The following is a 25,509-nucleotide window of genomic DNA, read 5'->3' as shown; positions in this document are numbered from 1 at the left end:
CCCTCAGTGCCAGTCTTGTCTCTGTCTCCTTCAGTTTCTGTGTCCAATTTACCCTAATTCATAAATTATAACTATGCTAATTAGACTGTGGCCTCTTTGGTCATAACTAAGCATCTCTAAAGCTCCAGGACCTTTTTTAAAAATTTTAAAAAACATTTATTTCCATAGGTTGTTGGGGAACAGGTGGTATTTGGTTACATGAGTACATTCTTTAGTGGTGATTTCTGAGACCTGAGCAGTGTACACTGAACCCAGTTTGTAGCCTTTTATCCTTCACCTGCTCCCACCCTTTCCCCCAAGTCCCCAAAGTCCATTGTCTCATTCTTGTGCCTTTGCATCCTCATAGCTTAGCTCCCACTGAGGAGTGAGAACATACGATGTTTGGTTTTACATTCCTAAGTTACCTCACTTGGAACGTTGGTCTCGTGTCCCATCCAGGTTGCTGCAAATGCCATTAATTCGTTCCTTTTTATGTAAAGCTCCAAGTCCTTATACCACATCTGACACATACCATGCCTCAACAATTAATCATGTACCTATTTTGTTAGAGTTCTACATATTTTCCTTTTTTTTGAGCTTGTAAGTGATATTGTTTTATTTTAAATTATTGTTATTAATTAACTAATTTTTTTTTTTTTTGAGATGGACTTTTGCTCATTCACCCAGGCTGGAGTGAAGTGGCGTGATCCTAGCTCACTGCAACCTCCGCTCCCTGGCTTCAAGCGATTCTTCTGTCTCAGCCTCTCGAGTAGCTGGCATTATAGGCACCTGCCACCACGCCCAGCTAATTTTTAAATTTTTAGTAGAGATGGGGTTTCACCATGTTGGCCAGGCTGGTCTCAAACAACACCTGACCTCAGGTGATCCACCTGCCTTGGCCTCCCAAAGTGCTGGGGTTACAGGCGTGAGCCACCATGCCTGGCCGATTTTAAATTATTTTTACATTGATTTTGAAAACTGTGGTAAGATATACACATCACAAAATGTACCATTTTAACTGTTTTAAGCATACAATTCAGTGGTATTGAGTACATACATTCACAGTGTGGTGCAACCATCACCACCTTCCATTTCTAGAACTTTTTCGTCACTCCAAACAGAAGCTCTGTGCCCATTACACACGAATTCTCATTCTCTCTCCTTTCATCCTCCTGGCAACCATCATTCTACTTTTCGTCTCCAGGAATTTACCTATTTTTGGTACCTCAAATAAGTGGAGTCATACAATATTTGTTCTTTTGTGTCTGACTTATTTCACTTAGCATGTTTTAAGGTTTATCTGTATTGTAGCATTTATCAAAATTTCATTCCTTTTTAGAGCTGAATAATATTCTATTGTACGGATAGACTACATTTTGTTTATCTGTTCATCAGTCGATGGACATTTGGGTTGTTTCTACCTTTTGGCCATTGTGAATGGTGCTGCTATGCACATTGGTCTACAAGTACCTGTTGAAGTCTCTATTTTCAATGTTTTTTTGGTATATGTGTAGTGGGGGTGGAATTGCTGGATCATATGGTAATTCTATGCTTAAGTTTTTGAGGAACTGCCAAACTGTTTGTCACAGCAGATGTACTATTTTATGTTCCTTCCAGCAGTGCATGAGGGTCAGATGATTCTTGTCTTGTCTTTTTTTTTAGACGTCCTGTCACCCAGGCTGGAGTGCAGTGGCGTGATCTCAGCTCACTGCAACCTCCGTCTCCCAGGTTCAAATAGTTCTTCTGTCTCAGCCTCCTAAGTAGCTGGGACTACAGGCTCACACCACCACACCCTGCTAATTTTTGTATTTTTAGTAGAGACGGGGTTTCACCACATTGGTCAGGCTAGTCTCGAACACCTGACCTCAGGTGATCCGCCTGCCTTGGCCTCCCAGAGTGCTGGGATCAGGCATGAGCTACTGTGCCCAATCTGGATGATTGTTTTTTGTATCACTGTATCATGTTTCTTTTTTGTGACCAAAAGAGAAAATAAGCAATATACATTTTATTTTATTTTTTTGAGACAGGGTCTCGCTCTGTCACCAAGGCTGGAGTGCAGTAGCACCATCAGGACTCACTGCAGCCGTGACCTCCTGGGCTCAAGCGATCCTCCCATCTCAGCCCTCAGAGTAGCTTAGGACTCCAGGCATGTGCCATTACACCCAGCGCATTTAATTTTTTTTGAATTTTATTAGAGACAAAGTCTCATTGTGTTGCCCAGACTGGTTTTGAACTCCTGAGCTCAAGTGATCCTTCTGCCTTGGCTTCCCAAAGTGCAGGGAGTACAGGTGTGAGCCATCACACCCGGCCATAATGCACATCTGACAGTCATCATTGATGATGTTCGTCTTGTTGAGACATTAGTATGTCAGACATCACTGTCATGGTTGTGGAGCATTGTGGGTGGTGGCAGGCAAAGCGGGCCCTTTGATCATGGTGGGGGGATGTAAAGCATTTCTAGATCACTGCTACCTATGAGGCGCATCGGCCACCTGTGCACTACATGGCCTGCCTCTGCGTCACCAAATCCAAACATGACAGAGCGGAGCACAAGTCAGAGTCACCAGGCAAGGTTCCCCGAAAAGTAATGACTGCACAGGTCTTTAGGTGCCTTTCCTGCAGTAACCCCCCACTTCTTAGAAACTACCCAGATTTTCATTTGTATATCAGATTTCCATTTGTATATCCATTTGTATATCAACTTCTTTAATAAAGATATACGAATTGCAGTTTTTAAAAGGCTTCAGTGTACTCTTATTGTATAGTGCTTTGGGGGTGCTAGCTGAGAACTCGTGGTATTTTTGGGGGTCTCTCTTCCTCAGTGGATCCTGAACGCTGCTGTTTCTCTCTTTAGTTCTGTGAGAATGCTGAAGACTCCATGCTGCTTTTACTGTCTGAGTTTATTCTTTTAATTATTTGTCAGGTTTCGGTGTCAGGGTTGTGCTGACTTCATAACGCAAGTTGGGAAGTCTTCGCTCCTTTGTTTTCTGAAAGAGTTTGTATAAGACTGATATTATTTCTTCTTTAGATGTTTGATAGAACTTATGAGTAAAGCCATCTGGGATGGAAGTTTTTGTGGGAGTTTGGATTACAGATTCAACTTCTTTAATAAATACAGGACTGTTAAGATTGTCAGTTTTTTCTTGTGTCATTTTACCCCCAAGGAGTTTGTCTGTTTCACCACAGTTGTCAAATGTATTGGCATATGGTTGTTTACACTATTCCCTTATTGTCCTCTTAATGAGTGTACGATCTGCCTCCTTTTTATTCCTGACATAGATGATTTGTGTTTCTCTCCTTGGGGTTTTTCCTTTTTTCTCAAAGAACCGTTGACTTTGTTAATTTTCCTTATTGTTTCCTGTTTCCTGTTTCATTACTTATTTTCTTTCTACTATATATTTAATTTTATGTCTTTTTCTAGCTTCTACAGTGCAGACGTAGATATTGGTTTGGGATCTTTGTTTTTTTCTAATATGAACATTTAAAGCTATAAATTTCCCTCTAAGCACTTCTTCAGGTACATCTCACAAATTTTGACCTGTTGTATTTTTATTACCATTCAGTTAGAAATGTTTTTAACATTTCACTTTTGTTTTTATTTTTGACGTGTGTGTGTATTGCTTACTTTTCAGGTATTTGTAGCCGTTGTGGAAATGGTATTGTTATTGATTTCTGTTTTAATACTGTAATGGTCAGAGCATATTCTGTGTGATTTCGGTCTTTTAAAATGTATCGAGATATGTTTTATGGTACAGCATTTGGTCTTTCTTGGTGGATTTTCCATGAGTACTTGAAAAGAACTTATATTCTGCAGTTGAGGGGTATAGTGTTGTATAAATGTCAATTGAAGAAGTTATTTAATAGTTTGTTTAAATCTTCCATATCATTATTGTCTGTTCTTTTACTTTAAAAGTTTTAAAATTTCATTTATTTATTTTTGAGATAGGGTCTCTCTCTGTTGCTCAGGCTGGAGTGCAGTGGCACGATCGTGGCTTACTGCAGTCTCTGCTTCCTGGGCTCAAGTGATTTTCCAGCCTTAGCCTCCTGAGTAGTTGGGCCTATGGGCATGTACTACCACGCCCACCTAATTTTCTTATTTTTTGTAGAAACAGGGCTCACCATGTTGCCCAGACTGGTCTCAGACTCCTGGGCTCAAGCAGTCCTCCTGCCTCGGCCTCCCAAAGTACTAGGATTACAGATGTGAGCCACCATGCTTGGCCTCATTTATTTATATTAACAAAGGGATGTTAAAGCCTCCAACTTTAAAAAAATCATGGATCTTTCTGTTCTTTAGTTCTAGCAGGTTTTACTTCATGTATTGTAAAGCTCTGCTATTAAGTACATGCAAATTTAGTATTGTATCTCCTTGATGAATTGCCTCCTTTTTCATTATGAAATGTGTCCATTCATCCCTTTGCTTACACTGAAATCCCCTTTGTCTGATATTAATGTTGCCACACCAGATTTATTATGCTTATTACTTGTGTTCATGTAGTATATCTTTTCTTCCCATCCTTTTATTTTCAATCTGTGTCTTCATATTTAAAGGTTGTTTCCTGAAAACCAAACATCGTATGTTCTCCTTCAAAAGTGGGATCTAAGCTATAAGCATGCAAAGCATAAGAATGATGCAATGGACTTTGGGGACTCCGGGGAGAGGGTGGGAGGGGGGTGAGGGATAAAATACTATAAATTGGGTACAGTGTATATCGCTAGGGTAATGGGTGAACCAACATCTCAGAAATCACTAAAGAACTTATTTATGTAACCAGACACCACCTGTTCCCCAAAAACCTATGGAAATAAAATATATATATATATATATATATATATATATATATTTTAAAATACTTTGTTTCCTGAAAGTATAAAGTATATATAGTTGGATCTTGGGTTTTTAATCGAGTTTTGTGTGGATGGATTCAAGTCTACCATCGTGGTATTTGTTTTCTGTTTGTCATATCTGTTTTTTGCTCTTCTTTTTTCTCCTTTTATGCCTTTATTTGGGAGAATAAAATATATTTTGTTCTGTGGAAAAACACACTCGAAGTGTTTTTTCTGTTCTCTCAGCGCAACAACCAACACAGAAAATTTCTGTGACCTCTGGTTACCAAAATGTGTGTAAGAATTTCTTCCCATTAACAACCAGTCAGTCAGTTTTCCAACAGATACTAGCTGGTTGTCCTCTAATTCACGTCTGATACCACCTATCTGAAGATAGTGTGGGATCCCACAGATTGAGAGTCCAGTCCCATGAAACTGTTCCCCGCCACCCTTTCAGATATGCTTAGAGGCCCCAGGTGATGACCTCTGTTTCTGATTGACTGTCTGTGAATCAGAGATTCCACCACCACCTCCTCCTTGGGTTCGAATAATTTGCTAGAGCAACTCTCAAAACTCAAGGAAACACTTACGTTTACTGGTTTATTATAAAGGAGATTACAAAGGGCATAGATGAAGAGACGCCCAGGGCGAGGTGTGGGGGAAGGGGCGCAGAGCTGCCGCGCCTCTCCAGGTGCACCACCCTCCAGGAGCCCCCAGCTATTTGCAAGCTCTCCAAACCTTGTCTTTTTGGGTTTTTATGGAGGCTTCATGACATAGGCATGACTCATTAGACCACTGGCTGCTGATCAACTCAACCTTCAGTCTCTCTCCCATCCCCAGTGGTGGGGCTAAAAGTCCCAGGCCTCTAATCTTGTGCCTTGGTCTTTCTGGTGACCAGCCTTAACCTGAAGTTGCTTGGGGACCGTCAGCCTTCGGTCAACTCAGTGCACAAAAAGACATCACTTCTAAGTGATGTCTTAGATTCTGTTGGCTTTTTAAGCCATATCTCTATTTAAAAAGTGCTTGCTCTGGAGATTATAAGGCATACAATACTAAATTTGTATGTATTTAATAGCAGAGCTTTATAATACATGGAGTAAAATCTTAGATGTCTTAAGATTCTAAGGATTTTAGGAGTTGTATGCCCAGCAATGTAGTCAAAGACCAAATAGATATTTTACAATAACAGGCTTGTATTCTACTTTGTCTTTTCTGTTGGCTTTTTTGTTTTTTGAGACAGGATCTCACTCTGTTTCCCAGGCTAGAGTACAGTGGCCCATAGTCATAGCTCACTGCAGCCTTGAACTACTGGGTTCAAGCAACCCTTCCACCTCAGCCTCCTGAATTGTTGGGAATACGGGTGCACACCACCGTGCCTGGTTACTTTTTCCTTTTTTTTTTTATTTGTAGAGATGGGGGTCTTGCTATGTTGCCCAGATTGGCCTTGAACTCCTGGCCTGAAGCAGTTCTCCTGCCTCAGCCTCCAGAAGTCCTGGGAACACAGGTGTGAGCCGCTGCATCCAGCTTCTGTTGGCTTTTTAAGCCATGTCTCTATTTAAAAAGTGCCTGCTCTGGAGATTATAATATGCATTTTTAACATAACCCCCTTCAAATATTGTACTACTTCCTCTTTTGGATTTGTATTAAAAAGCATAAAGTAAATATTTACCCTTATCAAAAGGCTTGCCACCAGGGGGGTGGGGCATTGCCGGTGTGTTCTGTAGCTGAGTTGAGTGTAGCCTTGGTCCTAGCTCTCCTGGGGGTCGTTTCATCTTTAGCTTCAGGTGTTTGAAGGTGTGGTCAGGATTTGACCTTCTCTTGGCTTGGGGTCTGAGCATAGAAAAGACTGGTGTTTGGTTTGCAGCCAGTCACCAGCTTTCCGTCTTTGTGCTTTGAGCCTGGATGCTGGATTTGTGAGTTTGGGGGAGTTTTCTTTGATCTCCAGCCCTATCTCTGGCTTTCTGCATTTTGGGAGTTCTCTCTTGGTCCTGCCCCCAGCCTTCCACAGGGTACTGCCTTGCACTCAATGAAGGGTCCTGATGCTTTGGAGGGGTTTCTTCAAGCTTTGCTGCTTGGCCCTAACCTTTGGCAACCATGGTCTTGGAGGAGGAATCTCGGTTGTTCTGTTGTCTACCAAGGCTCAGGAAGCCTCTGCTTTGCACTTGGAGAAAGCACAGTGCCCCTCAGGGCATCTGCCAGCTCCCTGCCCTGCCTGGACTTCTATGGCAGCTGCCAGCCATCTAGGGGAGGTCCTGAGTGCCTGGGACTGTCTTCCTAGCTGTTTTGCCTGCCCTCAGCCTCAGTGTACCTCACCGTGCCGTCTGCAAAAGCCCGTGGGAGGCGTTGGTGAATGCGTGTAGATGTTCCCGTGGGATTCTGCTCTGTTGCGCCCACCTACGTGCAGGCGGTGAAAGTATCTTCCAAGTTCAGCCCTTTTCTCCTTTCCCGGTTCTCTGCCCAATTCCCCCTTCTCTTGCTACTCTGCCAGGGACAAGCAGCTGTGGGGCCCTCTCTCCTAGAAAGAGCTTGCTACTTCCTGGATTTTAGTTCATGCCTATTCCTTTGCATCCTCAGCTCTCTGATGGGTTTTTCAAGAAGCCCCTTTTACAGCTTATGCATCTCATTCTCATCATTAGTGTGCAAAGGCCATCTGGTGCCACGTTTTAGAGTTGAGCAGCAACTCTGCTTTTGAGGCGGTGTTGGATGGACCTGGCAGCCTCCTGTCCTACAGAACTGAATGGGAACAAGTGACGGGGGAGCTCATGCTGAGCTCCAGGTTCACTCTCACTACTCCTGGCTCCTCCTGGCACCTGGCTTCTCAGGGTCGGCCTCACTTGGTGGCTCCAGCTCCAGCTGTGGCTCTCCTGGCCCCATGAGACTGCCTGGAACTCTGCTGGCTTCTCTGCCCTGGGCATTGGTTCTCTCCCTGTTGAGAATCTGCACCACTCCCAGGGTGAAGTGGCGTGCAGGCAGCTGGGCTCCTCTCAGCGAGCTTCCCTTCTCTCTGGAATCTTGCAAGTCCTCCATGCCTTGGCCACTCTCCAGCGCCCCCTCCTCTTTTTGACACTTTATCTGTCTCTTTAAGTTACTGGTGGGAGTGCTGTTCTGCTAGAAGCTGCTCTAGAAGTGGAAGTTGCCACAGGTGTACTCCTAATGGGCACTTAATGGGATAGTGCATGTGGTCAGGTTTAATATGTTGGAACAGGAAGACTCAGTCAATTCTGGATCTGAATCCTAACTCTATTCCTCTGTATGACCATGAGAAAATAATTTCAGTTCTCCAAGCCCATTAAACTTTATTGCTGTGTCCATCAACAGATGAGTGCATAAAGAAATTGTGATATGTATACACAATGGAATACTATACAGCTGTAAAAAGGGAAGAAATTCTGTTATTTGTGACAGCATGGATGGAACTGGAGAGCATTAGGCTAAGTGAAATAAGCCAAACACAGAAAGGCAAATACCACATGTTCTCACTTATATGTGGGATCCTAAACAACTGAACTCGTACAAGCAGAGAGTAGAATGGTGGTTAGCAGAGGCTGGGAGATAGGTGGAATGGGGAGATGATGGTCAAAAGGTAGAAAGCCTCAGTTAGACAAGAGGAGTAAGTTTGACTTTTTTTTGAGATCTATTGCACAGCCTGGTGAATATGGCTAAGAGTTGAGTGCTGTACATTTCAGTATTACTAAAAGAACAAAGTTAAAATGCTCTTATCTCAAAAATGTTGACTATTTCAGGTGATGGATACGGTAATTAGCTTCATTTAATCATTTCGCATTGTATTAAAAATCCTAACACTTTGTACTCTATAAATACATGCAATGATAATTTGTCAAAATATAAAAAAAATTTGTTGCTATGAAACATTTCAAACATAAAGGTAAAAAAAATTGTAAAATGAATCCTCATATATCCATTACTTGGATTCAGTGGTTATCAAGACTTTTACACATTTACTTCATCTCTTGCTTTTTAAATTTGCTGAATTATTTTAAAGAAAATCTCAGAGATATATCATTTCAGACCTTGAACTCTTCCCCATGCCAACACCATGCTGAACCTTAATAAGAGCTTCCGAAGGGGAAAAATAATACTGAGCTTGACCTTTTCCTTATGCCAACACCATGTTGAACCACAAGGGCTTCCAAAGGAGAAAAGAATTCTGACCTTGAACTCTTCTCCATGCCAACACCATGATGAACCATAAGGACTTCCAAAGGGGGACAAATTTTGACCTTGAACTCCTTTGTATGCCAACACCATGCTGAACCACAGGGGCTTCCAAAGAAGAAAAGAATTCTGACCTTGAACTCTTCCCCATGACAACACCATGCTGAACCTTAATAAGAGCTTCCAAAGGGGAAAAAGAATCCTGACCTTGACCTTTTCCTCATGCCAACACCATGCTGAACCTTAAGAACTTCCAAAGGAGAAAAGAATTCTGACCTTGAACTCTTCCCCGTGACAACACCATGCTGAACCATAAGGACTTCCAAAGAGGCGAAGAATTGTGACTTTGAACTCTTCTGCATGCCAACACCATGCAGAACCATATAGACTTCCAAAGGGGGAAGAAATTCTGACCTTGAATTCTTTCCTATGCCAACACTATGCTGAACCTCAACGGCTTCCAAAGGGGAAAAGAATCTGACCTTGAACTCTTTCTCATGCTAACATTGCTGAACCTCAAGAGCTTCCAAAGGGAAAAAGAATTAGGGCAGATGTACACCCCTGACCAGAGCCAACCAGAGAGGGGATTAGTATGAACATAATCTCAAGACCATCCCAACCATACCCCCTATTTACTCCTTCTCTGGGAGACTAATAGAGCCCATTAAAAATATATATATATTCTATGCCAATGTCTGGAGTTCTCTAATAAAGAATAGGCCAGTTCTACAAAGACAAACGGGAAAATCCTGAGTATCCAGAGGCCTGTAAAATAGAGACAATTGTGCCTACTGCACAGACTCCTCTGAGGTCCGAAGAGATGAAAGCACAGCTATCTGTGAACTGGAGAACATATACTTTAGTATGCATTGCTAAAATATGAGCATTTTCTTATAAAACTGCAATATACTTAAAACATTAATAATTATTTTTTGGTGACATTTGATACCAATCCATAATCAAACTTCCAGGGTTGTTCCTGGGTTCATCTTTATGAACTTTAACAGGGGGATCATAATGCCTTTCCCCTCTTCTTTGGCAGGTATTTTGTAAGAGGGTATTATATGACTATTTTGGATAAAAGATATAGAAGTTTGTTATTAATATATACCAGAATCCCTTGCCTTAAAGATTTTATAGTCTAAAGAACATAGTACAATATTTGGCACATAGTAAGTGCTCAGTAAATGTAATTGTGAGTAATGACACGACTTTCTTCCTTTTAAGGAGCTGATAGTCCAGATGTTTTATTTTTAGTTGTCAAACTTAAAAAAAATATTAAAGCAGAAATCACTTACAATCTAACCACTGTAAAAACTTTGTAAGGTGGCCTGTCCTTTGTAAAGCCCTTCAGAGACAATGAGAATCTAGGAGCAATGAGCACTTCTAGCCTCTGGGTTTTAGTCTTTAAACACTTCTTTCCACTAAAGGGAGTAAGAGCTCCTTGGGGAAATGATTTTATTCTAGGCCTGGGGCTGGATATGAACCAGAAAGAATGGGATCAAAGAATAATGGGAACCAACCAGAAGGGACTCCCACTGGCCAAAGATGGTGCCTACATCAAAAAAGAAGAAAGCTTTCAGATAAACAATCTAACACTGCATCTTAAGGAACTAGAAAAACAAGAACAGACTTAACCAAGGTTAGTAGAAGGAAGGAAATAATAAAGATCAGAGTAGAGATAAATGAAATAGAGATTAGAAAAACTATACAAAAGATTAATGAAATGAAGAGCTGGTGTTTTGAAAAGCTTAACAAACCTTTAGCTAGATTATGAAAAAAAGAATAAATGTCAAATCAATAAAATCAGAGATTAAAAAGGAGAAATTTACAACTGGTAACACAGAAACATAAAAGATCACAAGAGACTATTATGAACAATTATATGCGAACAAACTCAGTGACCTAGAAGACATGGATAACTGCGTGGACACATACAACCTGCCAAGATTGAATCATGAAGAAATAGAAAATCTGAACAGACCAAAAACGAATGAGAAAATTGAATCAGTAATAAAAAGTCTCCCATCAAAGAAAACTCAGGACCTGAGGGCTTCACTGCTGAAACACTTAACAAAGAACTAGTACCAATTTTTCTCAAACTACTTCCAAACTCATTCGTGAAGCCAGCATTACTTTGGTATACTAAAACTAGACAAAGACACACCATCAACAAAAGAAAATTAATCTCAAAAGACAGATATCCTTGATGAAGATTAGATGCAAAAATCTTCCACAAAATACTAGCAAACAAAATTCAACAACACATTTAAAAGATCTTCCACCATGATCAAGTGGAATTCATCCCAGGGATGCAAACATGGTTCAACATAGGTGTGATATATCCCATTAATGGAATGAAGAACCAAAAGCATATTTTCATTTGTATAGATGCAGAAAAAGCATTTGACAAAATTCAGCATCCCTTCATGATAAAAACTCTCAACAAATTAGGTATTAAGAATACTCACAAATAGTTTCCAAATTCTGGAGGAGTTAGGTAGAATGAAACAAATATGTTCTAAATTTTGTTCATAGTACACTCAATCATTAAAAGCTGTTAATAGCTCAAAAGAAAAGTTTCCTTGACTCTGAAAAAACAAAACAAAGGACCAGCAATGTTTTAAGCAAAAGTCAAAAAGATTACTTAAGTCTTGTATTAGTCCAGTCTGTAGTTAATTCCTATTCTGCTTGATATTCCTGAACATTTCAGTTCTCCATGAGTCCTGAAAGTTTTTCTTCTGTTCTGATGTCACAATCTCCAAAGTTATCAGAAACTTGTATTCAAGAGCACCTGGTAGAGTTTTATAGCTGATTATAAAACCACCTTCTAAAGAGGACCAAAACAGACAACAATTGTCTGTGGATGACAAAAGGTTTTAGGGCAGCCATAGTCAAAGATATAGTCCATAAAGAAATTTGTTACCTCTGTAGCACACAATAATTTAACATAACAATTGTAATTATTATTGATAATGTACACTATGTCATATCAGAATTATAGGAGTTTCCCTTGATTTTGGAACACATACCAATAACATATTTGTAAACACCATTTCATATTTGACAATGTTTCCTGTGTAATTTTTATACCAAATAAGACAAATTATATAACTTTTGGACTTTAGGGAACCTAATATCTTAAAGGATTAATTAGGTCAGAAAAAGACATAATTTATAATTTGATTTTGGAAAGGTCAGAGGTTTAAAACACTTGGTATCACAGATAATTATAAAATAAGTCATTCATTTGACCAAAGTAATAATTCAAGGATTTTTTAAAAAAAGGTGAAAACCTTCATTCTTTGAGAAAGAAGACTTAATTTTCCAAACAGTATGCCCTAATAAAATAGCATGAAGCCAATTAAATTTGTTTTTCAAAATTTTATGAACTATCTATAAAATTTTAATCTTGAACGTAAGATATAGCTTTCATAAGCCTTTTATAATCTTTATAACCTTTACTAAGGAGTTGGTTACTGCTTCAAGAAAACCTTGTTAATCTGGCACAGGGGCCCATATGCTGGTCTTGCATCTGTGTGCCTTTGACAATAATGATTAATATGTAGAGAAACGGAATGTATTTTATCTCTCAAAATCAGCCCTTATAATCTCACATGCCCTCCCCCCCCAAAAAAAAAACCCAGACATACAAATGGCCAAAAAATATATGAAAAAATGTTCAACGTCACTAATCATCAGGGAAATGCAAATTAAAACCACCATGAGAGATCACCTTTCTCCAGTTGGAATGCCTATTATCAGAAAGTCAAAAGATGAAATGTTGGTGAGGAGGTGAAGAAAAGGGATCCTTTACACACTATTGGTGGGAATGTAAATTAGTACGCCATTATGTTAAACAGTATGGGGGTTCCTCAAAAAACTTGAAAATAGAACCACTGTATGATCTTCCATTCCACTACTGAGCATATATCCAAAGGAAAAGAAGTCAGTGTTGAAGGGGTGACTGCATTCCTGTATTTAGTGCAGCACTGTTCAAATAGCCAAGATATGGAATCAACCTAAGTTCCATTCAGTAGATGAATGGATAAAGAAAATGTGATATAGATACACAGTGGAATGCTATTCAGCCATAAAAAAAAATTAAATCCTGTCATTAGCAACAACACAGATGAACCTGGAGGGCATATGTTAAGTGAAAAAAGCCAGGCACAGAAAGACAATTCCTGCATGGTCTCCCTCAGGTGTGAAATTTTTTTTGTTGTTTTTTTTTTGAGACGGAGTCTCGCTCTGTTGCCCAGGCTGGAGTGCAGTGGCCGGATCTTGGCTCACTGCAAGCTCCGCCTCCCAGGTTTACGCCATTCTCCTGCCTCAGCCTCCCGTGTAGCTGGGACTGCAGGCGCCCGCCCCCTCTCCCGGCTAGTTTTTTTTTGTACTTTTTAGTAGAGATAGGGTTTCACCGGATTAGCCAGGATGGTCTTGATCTCCTGACCTCGTGATCCACCCGTCTCGGCCTCCCAAAGTGCTGGGATTACAGGCTTGAGCCACCGCACCCGGCCAGGTGTGAAATTTTTAAACATTTGTCTCATGGAATTAACAGAATAGAGGTTAGAAGAAGCTGGGGATGGTCGGGGGAAAGGAGATGGGGAGAGGATGCGCAGTGGATACAATGCTCTGGTTACATGGGAGAAGTAAGTTCTGGTATACTAATGCACGGTTAGGTGATTATAGTTCACATAAAGGTATATTTCAAAAAAACTAGAAGAGAGGAATTTGAATGCTCTTATCACGAAGAACTGATAAATGTTTGAGGCAGTGTATATGCTGATTACCCTGATTTGATTGTTACATAATAAGTGCGTTGAAACATCATACTGTACCCCATAAATATGTACAATTATTAGGTATCAATTAGAAATAAAAAAGGATGTGATGACAACAGAAACATCAGTTAGATAAAAATCCATCAATATGTAATGATACCGAACAATAAACAAAACAACGCTTTGGTCATTAGTGGAGTTTGATAGGGCAAGAGTTCTCCACTCAGTAAATAAAGGGAAAGACTCAACTATTTATTAATGTCTGTGTTGTCTGTGTTCCAGGATAACCAAATGATTGATGAGGAAAAAAATCCTTCCTTATAGACAAATTCTAGCTTATAAGTGCAGAGGAATTAGAGAATTAGAAAATCACCAGTTTGTAATTCCTGATGAAATAATAGATCTGGCAACAATTTATAGCCGACACTTGAATTCTTTAGGAGAAGGTGGATGGGGCCTTTGCACTGGATGGGCCATGCTGACAATTGGGCATAAGCGTTTGACTCTGGAAACCCCACTGAAGTGGCGATGGGGTCGTGTGGTAGTAGGGGAAAGCCAAGAAGCAACCCCCATTCCCCGTGCCTAGCAGGAGCACCACGCGGCAGTAGGCACTGCTGAAAATCACTGATGATCGGTTACATATCCACAGATCACCTCTGCCCCTGCAGCAGGCGACGGTCCCTTTTCTGTCCCAGCAGAAGATGAGCATTTGACTCCCTTCAGGGAGTCACCAGGCACAGCCGGAGAAGTGTGCCCTGCAACGCTCAAGGGGAATAAGTGAATATTGAGATACCCCCAACCTAGCCTTCCACAAAGCTCTGAGAGTGCTGATAGCCAGGCTGTACCCCTACATAGGAAATTCCTCCACAGGATGGTGACCAGACCTAAAGCACAAACACAGGGGTTCTCTAACGAAATGGCACAGTCAGGCCACGCTGCAGTGAAGCAGCTTCCCCGTGCTACTCAGTGTGTACATTATTTCTGTCTAGAAATGCCGTTCAGAGCTTAGCCGAATGATACACTGTGGTGCCTTTCCTTTCTTGGATAACAGTGCAAGTGGCATGAGGCATTGCAAATAGATCCCTTTCCTTCTTCATTTCAGCAGCATTTACCGAGAGTGCATATGGGGTGGTAGATTTCAACTGAATAGGATACCTCACCCATAAGTGCTCTGCCTAACATTAGGCAAATTAGATAATATACATGGTATCAGCTGGAGCCCTTTGGGAGATTTTTATAGATTGAGAATGGTTAAGTTATTTAAAGACGTTTTTCATGTTTCAGATTAACCTTGTTGTGTTGTATTCAAAAGTCATTTTGGTCACTTTTCTGTTCTGCTCTCTGGCTTCCTAAGAAAGATGCAGGCTGGGTGTGATGGCTCATGCCTGTAATCCCCGCACTTTGGAAGGCCAAGGCGGGGGGATCACTTGAGCCCAGGAGTTCAAGACTAGCCTGGGCAATAATGTAGTGAGACCTTATCTCTACCAAAAACTAAAAAATCAGCCAAGCATGGTGACGCATGCCTGTAGTCTCAGCTACTTAGGAGGCTGAGGTGGGAGGATTGCTTGAACCTGGGAGGCGGAGGTTGCAGTGAGCTACGATTGTACCTCTGCACTCCAGCCTGGGAGACTAGTGAGAACCCGTTTCAAAAAAAAAAAAAAAAAAGAAGAATACTTTGCTTAGGCACAGACAATTCCTATGGTAGCAGTTTACCAATTAATACATGTGCCTGAGCTCTATGAAGTCCTTGCCTTGATATTTATTATTTATGGTCACCAGCTTCAGTGGAGCACTTGGCTTCACTTTGCAGCTATTTACCTGCACTTTGTCCATTCCAGTGCATCTCTATGATAATGATGATAATGGTTATTATCATTTCCGTTTATTCAGTGCACCGTATCTGCCAGTCATTGTTTTTTTTTTTTAATGCATTATCTCATTTATCCTTAGTAATTCCTGATACAGGCATTCCTCTTACTGTAGGCAAACAAGATGCAGAAAGGTTGAAGGACTTCCCCTAAGGTGGTAGCACACTAGATAGGGAAAGACCAAGGCGTCTCCTGGAGTGGGATCTAACTTCGCTGTTCTAGGTCTCATCCCTGGTGATCGTGTCCCTCTGCTGCTCTTCTCTCCAAGTCCTCTGTCTTCCTCATCAGCAGTGACTTCGGTATTTCACAGAGAAGGTAGATGCTGCAAGGAGAGAATCCCTTGTTCACACCCGTCCCGTAATCCCATCCTTTCCTTAATTCTTTAAAACACTCTAGTGAGAAAACCACAGGCCTAAGGCCAAGTACATGGTCTTTGACAAGCTGTTTAACTTCACTTGGTCTCAGGTTTTTCATTTGCAAAGTGGGGACCGGAGTTCCTGCCTTCCTGAGCCAGCCAGAGTCATAGAGCACAGCGGTGCTCCTGAGCTCTGTCGTGCTGTGATGAGAAGGGGTCTGTGTCTGTGGCCTGTCTAGAGTGTGCCGTGGGCAGTAAGCGGACATGATTATCGCCTGTGTCCTCTTTTCCTCCCTCCCTGTGAAAGGGATGGGGGCGGGGTGGGGAACAACAGTCTTTTCTCACAAAGCTCTACATTTGCATCAAAAATGTTGATTTGTACTTATTTGCCTAAGTATCTGTCATACAGATAAATTACAAACTCCTGAGGGACAGACAGGTCCTGGCGTTTTGCTTGGTAATTACCTAGTAATTGCCGAAAAAGTATTGTTAAGTTATAAAATGTACTGATTCTCTAGTCCTGCCTACAGACTTTCTTGAAATTTGATGAGGGTTTATTTTCTTGGAAAATGGAAGTCTCCTGGAGGATACTAACTTAATTTCCCTTTTATCCACAGGCCCTTACGAGGAGCAGTTGCTGGTGATTTTCAAATAAGTGGAATATGGCTTCTGTTTTGTTCTGGCCTCTTTTGCTCACTGCCCCTTAATTTCTGTCAGAAGATTGGACTCATTGGACTGTCATGAAATGCCCCAAGTAAAATGAAAGCCAGCCACTTTGACTTTTGCCTAATAAATCTTTATTTTGTTTTCATCTTCTCTTCAGAAAAGAAAGATGTGACCCAAAGCCTAGAGAACTATACGTCCAAGTGTCCTGGGACCATGGAACCCATCGCCCTCCCTGGCGGCCTCACCTTGCCGCCGGTACCCTTCACCAAGCTTCCCATCGTCAGGTGAGATGGGCCCTGCGGAGCGGGAAAGGCAGCTGCCCTCCAGGACACCGTCCTCTAGTCTGATTGTGAATACAGGTCTTTAGAAGAGCTCCCATTTTTGGTTGGCTATGTATCAGGTTCATTATCTCATTAAACTGGGAAGCGGCCCTATAACATGGAAGTAAGTATTTTAGAGATGAGAGAGTCAGGGCCAGCGACATTCCGTAACTGCTGCAGTTCCATGCCCACTGAATGGCAGAGTCCCGTCTACACCCAGCCTTGCCTGGTTCCAAAGCCTGCCTTGCGACCACTACACCACAGTGGAAACCGGCATGACCACATCATCTTCTCCTTGGAAACTTTCAGTCATTTCCCTTTCCGCAGGCCATGCACCCCAGCCACACGGGAACAGGGCAGCTCCTCGCCCACACGAGCACTCGCCAGCTCCCATCTTTGCTCTGCACGGCCTCTGCCTGGCAGGCTGTCTCCTCTCCCGTCTTCATTCTGTCTGTGCTCCCTCGTTCCTCCACACTCATCCTCAGCCCCGTTTCCAGGACACCTTTTCTGAGGCGAGCTCCCTGACTTTCCGGGGCACCCACTGCTCACCACTCTCCCAGGATTTGCTGCCATGTGCCATCCTTTCTGTGTAACTGTCACTCCTAAGAGTGTGAGATTTGAGAGCAGAGACCCTATGGCACATGCGAAGTGGGTCCTTGCAGAGGGGTTTTGTTTTTTCTTAACCACTCCAGGCTTAGGACCTGCGAAAGCTTTATTGAACTAGTCTTGTGAGGTGATTTCTGAATTTCTGCAAGATTTGTTTGAAGACTGGAAAGAAACAGTTGAATTTGACATTTTGCTGTTGGTTGGAAGTGCTGTAGCCTTAGGATTCGGTGTGATGAAGATGCTAAGTATCTTTAAAACGCTCTTGGCTTGGCTGTTGTTCCCCAGCTTCACTTGGTCTTGCCATGCCCTGGGCTTTGACTCACAGGCCTGCTGCATTCCATGAATAAGTCACTTAACCTCCTGGGTATCAGTTTGCTTATCTCCCCACTATGCCCCCGCAATTAAGAATGAAAACCCATAGCATTAAGCTATTATGAGAATTCAGTGAAGTAACATGTAAAAGCATGTGTATGGTGCTTAACAAATGTTAGTTTTCTTTCTCCCTGCATTTCTTTGAAGGCAAGTATAGTACTGCCAGATGAAATGGTTTCATTTTGCCAAAGAGTTGTGTGCTCCCAAGAAGTGGGGGCAGAAAGGGTCGCTGTGCATTGCAGCCCCTGGCAGGCCACACTGCAATTTTAAGGCGTTCTGCAGGGCACTGCTGAGATTGTTCATCAGGCAGAGCTGCAAAGAGCAGCATCCAAACGGCGTGGCTGCGGCCTGAGAAGTGGCTCTGGCTGCTCCTCAGAATGTCCAGAGGGACTTGCCGCACCGCTGTACAGAGGGCCCAGGAATGGCGTGGCTGCCCTGCGTGCCCAGTGCTTGCTCAGCACTGATGCAGGCTGTGGAGGGAAGGGCCTTTGAGGCTTTTCTATGACTAAGACTTAGCGCCGAACGTATTTGACTTGGGATTAAGGGCATGATTCATTTTTTAAAGATTAAGGCCTAGAAAAGCCTTTCTTAATAATTTTATATTTACATCATGACTTGAATCATTTTTAAATTTAGAAAACCTTGCCTAGTAGAATGTTATGAAGCTTACAGAACATTCTGGGTGTTTGGTGCTGTGTGTAGATATCCAGGAGCTCAGGCTTCTTGTCCCTGAAGCTGGGGATGATTGGTCTTTGCAGGTCATTGGAACCAAGGAAGGAGCATGCTTGTTCTCCTCACAGCCCGCCAGGCAGCCCTGGAGTGAAGCGAGAGGCCGTGGGTTCACCCCCACTTGTGCATGGCCTTGGTAAAGAAGCAGCCTCTTTACACTTCGTTTTCTTCATCTTTAAGCGAGGCTTAAAAATTGCCCCGCCCCACACAGGGTGGTTTGGTTTTGTTTCAGCTGAGCAGAGGCACACGAAAGCACAGAGCACCATGCCTAGCGCCTGGGAAGCGCTCAGTACGTCTTAGTTTTCTTCTTGGAGATGTTTTTTCACCTGTGTTTTCAAACAGCACATTGAAAAGTACTGTAACATTCACATCTTGGTCCCTCGGCTGTTAAAACATTAGAAAAGACAGATTGGGTGAAAGTATAAAAGTATAAAAGTATAAAAGTCTACCATTTGGGCGCTGTTTTCCAAATCTTCTGTGAGCATGCCTTTCCTGGGCAGTGCATCTCTTTCACTGTTAGGGTCCTGTGGCCCCTATGGCGGAGCTCCCTGCAAATAGCTGAGTCTTGCCTGGCATCCTGGTGCCATTGCTCTTGCCTGGTGTGGTCATGGACTGTGGTTTTTTTTTTTGGAGGGGGATATTGTTTTGCTCTGTTGCCCAGGCTGGAGTGCAGTGGCATAATCTTGGCTTACTGCAACCTCCGCCTCCCGGGTTCAAGTGATTCTTCTGCCTCAGCCTCCTGAGTAGCTGGGACTACAGGTGCGTGGCACCACAACCAGCTAATTTTTGTAGTTTTAGTAGAGACGGGGTTTCACCATATTGACCAGGTTGGTCTCGAACTCCTAACCTTGTGATCTGCCCGCCTCGGCCTCCTCAAAGTGTTGGGATTACAGGCGTGAGCCACTACGCCCGGCCATGGGTTGTTTTCAAAAATCTGATTTTAGGTATGACCCACCATCTGTGTAAATATATTCGTGATGGTTTTCTGAAGACTTTAGCTAGAGAAGTAACCCCTAAGTGTCCTGGGGACTCCTTCATCACGTGGATCGTACCTGGTCTCGTTGAAAACTGGGAAGAAGAACTGCCTGAGATTCAGTGTGGTAAACCCACGGAACATCAGCACAACTGGTCAAATGAAAGGGAATGTCTTTGGAACATTTGGAGAGCCGGAATATCTCGTAGCCTGCTCTGCTTCCCACCGTTTAGAGAACAGACTCTAATGTACTTGCTTTGCGTGGCTTGCAGGGCCTCTGTGGCCTGCCCTGTCTCCAGACTTGATTGTGAGCCCCCTATTTCCCTGGTCCTGCGCTCCTGCTTTCCCTTGTGGAACTACTTAGAGTGGGCCAAATGTGTGCCCGGTTTTGTTCCTGCATTTAGGCTTTATCTCTGGCTTGGAATACCTGTGCTTCCCTGTGCTGCCTGACGATACTTAGTCATCTTTCACGATTTTAGTTCAAGGATTCTGTCCTCTATAAAGCCTTTTCTGGAGCCACCCAGGTAGAAATGACGATATTGTCTTTGTAAGTTAGGAATTATTTCAACTGTAAAGGACAAAAGACCTAGTAGTAGATAGTCAATAGGAAGTTATTTTTCTAGTCTATTAAGAAGCTGGAAACAGGTGGCCTCTCTGTCATTCTGTCTTTACCTCATGATTACCAGATGGCTGCTGCAGCTCCAGACAACACATCTACATCCCAGGCAGAAAGAAAGGAGAAGGGGCAGGTCTAGGGATGTCTATCTTTTGCTTAATAGGGAAGCAAAAATGTTCTTGGCAGATTCGAGTAGGCTTCTGCCCCCATCTCATTAACAGGCAGTGTGTCTCATAGCCACCTCTAATTGCAAGACAGGCTGAGAAAATAAATATTTAGCTTTCCTAGAATCTGTGATATAGGTGGGGAATGAGAATGGGGTCAGAAATTGGTGCTTGGTCAGCCAGCCAACAGTATATGCCATTATCTTCCGTGGCGCTTATGGAACTCAACTGTGCATCTTTGTTGATATTTTGGGTCCTTCTCTCTTCTGTGTCTTTGTAGCCCCCAGGTGACCTTGTGTGTTGAACGAGTAAATAGTTGGATCCCTTAGAATATTTTGTAATAGCAGCTGATAGAAACCAGACTAACTTAGGCAAAAATAATTTATGGCACATGTACCTGGAAAGTTCAGGGAGGAATTCAGGTAGGGCTGGAGTCAGGGCTCAAACAACCTCATCAAAACTTGGTTTCTTTCCTTCTGAGCTCTGTCCTCTGCAGTATTGGCTTTAGTTGCAGGCCCCAGGTGCTATCAGAGTGGCTCATCAGCTCCAGGCCTCACATCCTCTCACTACTGTGTCCAGGAAAAGAGAGCAGGTGCCTTTTAGTAACACCTGTAAAGGAACACTGCTTTCTTTCAGGGGGAGAATGTCCTTTTGCTTTTCACTGCCCCTCATGGAGTTATGTGCTCAGATCGAACTGAGTCCCTGCAAACCACATGGCTGCAAGGAGACCATATGTAGTTCCCCTAAAGCAAAACCTAGGAATAGTGGCACAGGAGAAGCAGCAAGTGGATGTTAGGAGGCAACTGACAAGGACACAATAGCAAATGACACCCAAGACTCACTCATCCCACCACACTGCTCCAGATCAAAAGTCCTGGTTTCGGTTTGTGACTTGTAATGCTTATGAGTCAAGATGATGCATTGATGAATAGCTGCCCTTCCCAAGTCAGAAAGCATACCTTGGAAAAGCACAACCTTGAAGCGAGTGCACGCTTTATGAACTGCATGTTCTCTTCCTTGGAATTGTGACACTTTCTGACACAGAAGGCTGGTTATATGCTTCCATTCTTACTAATAAACAGGCTCGTGTTTTATATGAGACTAATTTTCACCTGTAGATAAAAATGTGCACACTGTAATGTGCTGGCCAGATTAGCTTTTCATGCCCTTCTCCTAAGTTTTTGCCATTTGAAAGTAGGGAGAATTAGGACAGATGTGATGTCCTTGCTCCATAATTCTTTTTTTTTTTTTTTTTTTGAGACAAAGTCTTGCTCTGTTTCCCAGGCTGGAGTGCAGTGGTGCAGTCTAGGCTCACTGCAACCTCTGCCTCCCAAGTTCAATCATTTCTCCTGCCTCAGCCTCCTGAGTAGCTGGGACTACATGTACGTGCCACCATGCCCAGCTAATTTTTGTATTTTTAGTAGAGACAGGGTTTCACTATGTTGGCCAGGCGGGTCTCAAATCCCTGACCTCGTGATCTGCCTGCCTTGGGCTCCCAAAGTACTGGGATTGCAGGTGTGAGCCACTGTGCCTGGCCTTTGTAATTCTTTAGCCTCCTCCTTTTCTTTTTCTTGTCAAAGCAAGATCTTTTTTCTCCTAATATATGCTGTGGGCCATACTTCTAGAACAGACTGTATGCCACTTCTTCCTCTAAGACTGTCATGATGATGTGTGAGGGATACTGATGTGTACGCATCTCTGTAGGTTTCAGAAAGGAAGGATAATAACTAAAATGCATTGACATATTTATGCCAAGTACCAATAAACCCCCTTCATGTAAAATTGGAAAAGCCACTGGCTTTTGTTTAGTAGTCTTATATTCCCATCCCACATTCTGCAGTTAGTTGTGTGACTTTGAACGATTTAACTTCCGCTTCTTGAACTGAGGTTGATGAGACATACCTCCCATGCATGGATCAAATGAAATGTTTGGGAAAGTGTTTTATAAGCAGAAAAACTCTTTGCAGACATGAGTTCTTACAGAAGTTTCAGGGAATTTTGCCTCTAATTAGATGTCACTTTACCATTCCCTGTCAGTTTTTACTTTTGTTTGTACATGTTAAATTAAATCAAATGAATTAGGTCCATCACTCCCTCAAGAAAAGCAGATATGTAGCTATTTAGTTATTTTTTTAAATTCCTGGGTCAGGCGCAGTGGCTCACACCTGTAATGCCAGCACTTTGGGAGGCTGAGGCAGGTGGATTGCCTGAGCTCAGGAGTTCGAGACCAGCCTGGCCAACATAGCAGAACCCCATCTCTTCCAAAAATACAAAAAATTAGTCGGATGGGGTAGTGCGTGCCTGGAGTCCCAGCTACTTGGGTGGCCGAGGGACCAGAATTGCTTGAACCCAGGAGGCGGAGGTTGCAGTGAGCAGAGATCGTACCACTGCACTCCAGCCTGGGTGACAGTGCGAGACTCTCTCTCTCTCTGTCTCTCAAAAAAGAACAAGTTCAGGTAACCAGAGTGAAGGGAAAATAACAGTGGGATAGAAAATTAAAGTGAGAAGTTCTGTTAGAACCTGAAATTTATAATGTCCTGTGTAATGGCTGGAGATGGGAGAGAGCACGATTCTGAGGTAACTGACAAGAAGGAAGCGTGATTGGCTGCAAGAGCCCCTCTCTCTCAAGAATAGGCATGTATCAGTCACACTGGGGAAATGCATCTCTTCCCAGCAAGGAGGTGGGAAACCCCTTTAGTGGATTATCTCAAAGAGAACATTCTGATGTTTCGAGTAACATGCTCAGCAACATCCCCACGAAGATCTGGGCAGGTGTCTGACGTTGTTTTGCTGTTAGCATTCAGTAATGCACACTGAGGGCATGGGGCCGGAGCACCAGCGGATGAAGGCAGCTCTCCCAGAGAACACAGCGGTGTGGCCTGCTGTTGCCTGGCTTGACTTAGCCCCTCTGTTGCCAGCATCTAGGATAACAGGTGGGCTGCTGTGCATCACACACTCCTTCATGAATGCGATTTCTCATAAGTGAGCTTTTGGCAGGAGGTGGGCAACAGATAATCCAGAGTCACGTTCTTAGGCATCAGGAAGAGCTGGTAGGTGTCTGCTGATGCCGAGCGAGGGGAGCAGGCCCGTGCTGTTGGTGCCCTCAGCACCTGGTCCGTGGTAGGCCTGCAGTGAATCTGTGTACAGTGGTTAAATGTCCACATCACATGTAGGGTTGTCCCCCTCTTCCTAAATCCTTGTTCCTCATCTCCACCTGAAGGGAAGCCTGGGCAGTAGCTATTGACTAGGCCAAGGTGCTTCCTTAGGAAAAAAGTCTGGGACTATCTTCATATATCAACCAAACACTTCAACATCCTATGCCTGGAAACCTGGATTTTACCAGTTTAATTAAAAAAAAATTGGGGCTGGGTGTGGTGGTTCATGCTTGTAATCCCGGCACTTTGGGAGGCCGAGGTGGGCAGATCACTGGAGGTTAGGAGTTTGAGACCAGCCTGGCCAACATGGCGAAACCCCATCTCTACTAAAAATATAAAAATTAGCTGGGCGTGGTGGTGGGTGCCTGTAGTCCCAGCTACTTGGGAGGCTGAGGCAAGAGAATCGCTGGAACCCAGGAGGTGGAAGTTGCAGTGAGCCAAGATCATGCCATTGCACTCCAGCCTGGGCGACAAGAGCGAGACTCCAGCTAAAAAAAAAAAAAAAATTTAAGTCAGGTATTGCAGGTCAACCCCTATGACATAAGAAGAGCTCAGTAATATGTGCACCTGAAGACTAAAGCTCCTGTTAGTGTTACAGGATAAGTTAGTTGAAAAATGTCAACATTGGTGAGTAAATGATCAGACCTGCTATATAGAATTGTTAGACGTGAACGAATTTACTGCTGGGGATGGCTCCTAATTATGACTTTAGTTTTAGAATAGATGATCAGAGCCATTTTCTTTTCCCTTGAGGTCTTTCTTAGTATTTGACGATAAAACTATTTTAGCAATTTACTGGAAAATACTTGTTCTCTGTAGCATGGGAGCCTGAACTAGGCTCACGCAAAGATGGTTTCAAGTAATTATGATGCAGGTAATGAAAAAGGAGTCAAAATACATCCCTATTTTAATTCTATTCCAAAATTCAATTGATCAAATATTTATTGAGTGTCTAAGATGCGCTTTTGGCCCAAGGCTAATTGCGAGGAGACGGCAGTGGCCAAGTGTGATCTCATCTGCCAGGAGGTGGCCGAACCCACATCCTGTTACTGTTGCCCAGAGTTAAAGTAGAGGATGGTTCTGATAGAACTATACGCGATCTTTTTTCCTTACTTATGGAATTCTCTGCAAAAATGATAAAGTGTGTACACAGTAGCCAACAGTAGACTATCAGGCCCTTAATAAGCATGTAGATGATGAACACACAGTAAGTCCTGGATTATTATTAAGGAAGTGGAATACAGTTTCAGTGCCATTTCCAGTTAACCAGTGAGTCTTTAATTTGGGGGCAGTGATGGGCGAGTGGGATTCATTGAATATTTTCTTTTTTGAGAGCTAACGTTGAGCTCCTATACATGGTCTGGTGGCCAAGCCATAACCTTCCTTAAGAATTTCTTAAACCAGAGCTGTTTGGAGCTGATAAGAAATGTATAGCGGCATTCAGGAGGGGAGCGGCTGGCCCCACCTTGCTGCCACAGCTGGCGCGGTCGCCCCTTCCAGCTCGCTCAGTTACTCCAGACTCGGAGCAAGCGGCCTCCACACTGTCACACACACGAGGCACTAGAGGCCAGCTGTAGTCCCCACCCCGTCTCTTCTTAGAGAATTTCCCTGTGAATAAGGTTGATGAATTAAAAACCAGGAAACAAAAGGTGAGTAGTTTTTGGCTGTCATTCCTCTTGACCAGTTTGTCTGGCGTCGCTTTCCTGATCAGCGCTCTGCGATGCTTTGCACGGCCCGATGGCTGCCGCTCCTGAGGGAAGTCAGGTTTTTATGGTGTCAGCAGTTTCCAAATGGACTCTGTCAAAATCATCCTTGTCTTGGACACTTTATCCCTAGACTTCTGCTTTACTGTTGGCAGCTTCATAGGCCAAGTATGATTTTATTAGTTCTGCAGCTGGAGACAGATAAGGCCCTGGTGCCCC

The 25,509-nt window shown here is 43.0% G+C and overlaps 1 protein-coding gene across 2 annotated transcripts in view; it reads left to right on the top strand.

Moving 5' to 3' along the window:
• The window catches only part of TRAPPC9 (trafficking protein particle complex subunit 9), a 712,655-nt gene that overhangs the window by 125,869 nt on the left and 561,277 nt on the right, over positions 1-25,509 (top strand). For both annotated transcript variants that reach the window (XM_073018375.1, XM_073018374.1), the window contains one exon: positions 16,810-16,936. In XM_073018375.1, coding sequence (XP_072874476.1) covers positions 16,810-16,936 — 127 coding nt within the window. The remainder of the gene's footprint in view (positions 1-16,809; positions 16,937-25,509) is intronic.

Source organism: Chlorocebus sabaeus, chromosome 8 (genome assembly GCF_047675955.1).
Source record: "Chlorocebus sabaeus isolate Y175 chromosome 8, mChlSab1.0.hap1, whole genome shotgun sequence".
NCBI classification, from domain to species: Eukaryota; Metazoa; Chordata; class Mammalia; order Primates; family Cercopithecidae; genus Chlorocebus; species Chlorocebus sabaeus.
This window is presented reverse-complemented; position numbering and strand designations above follow the sequence as displayed.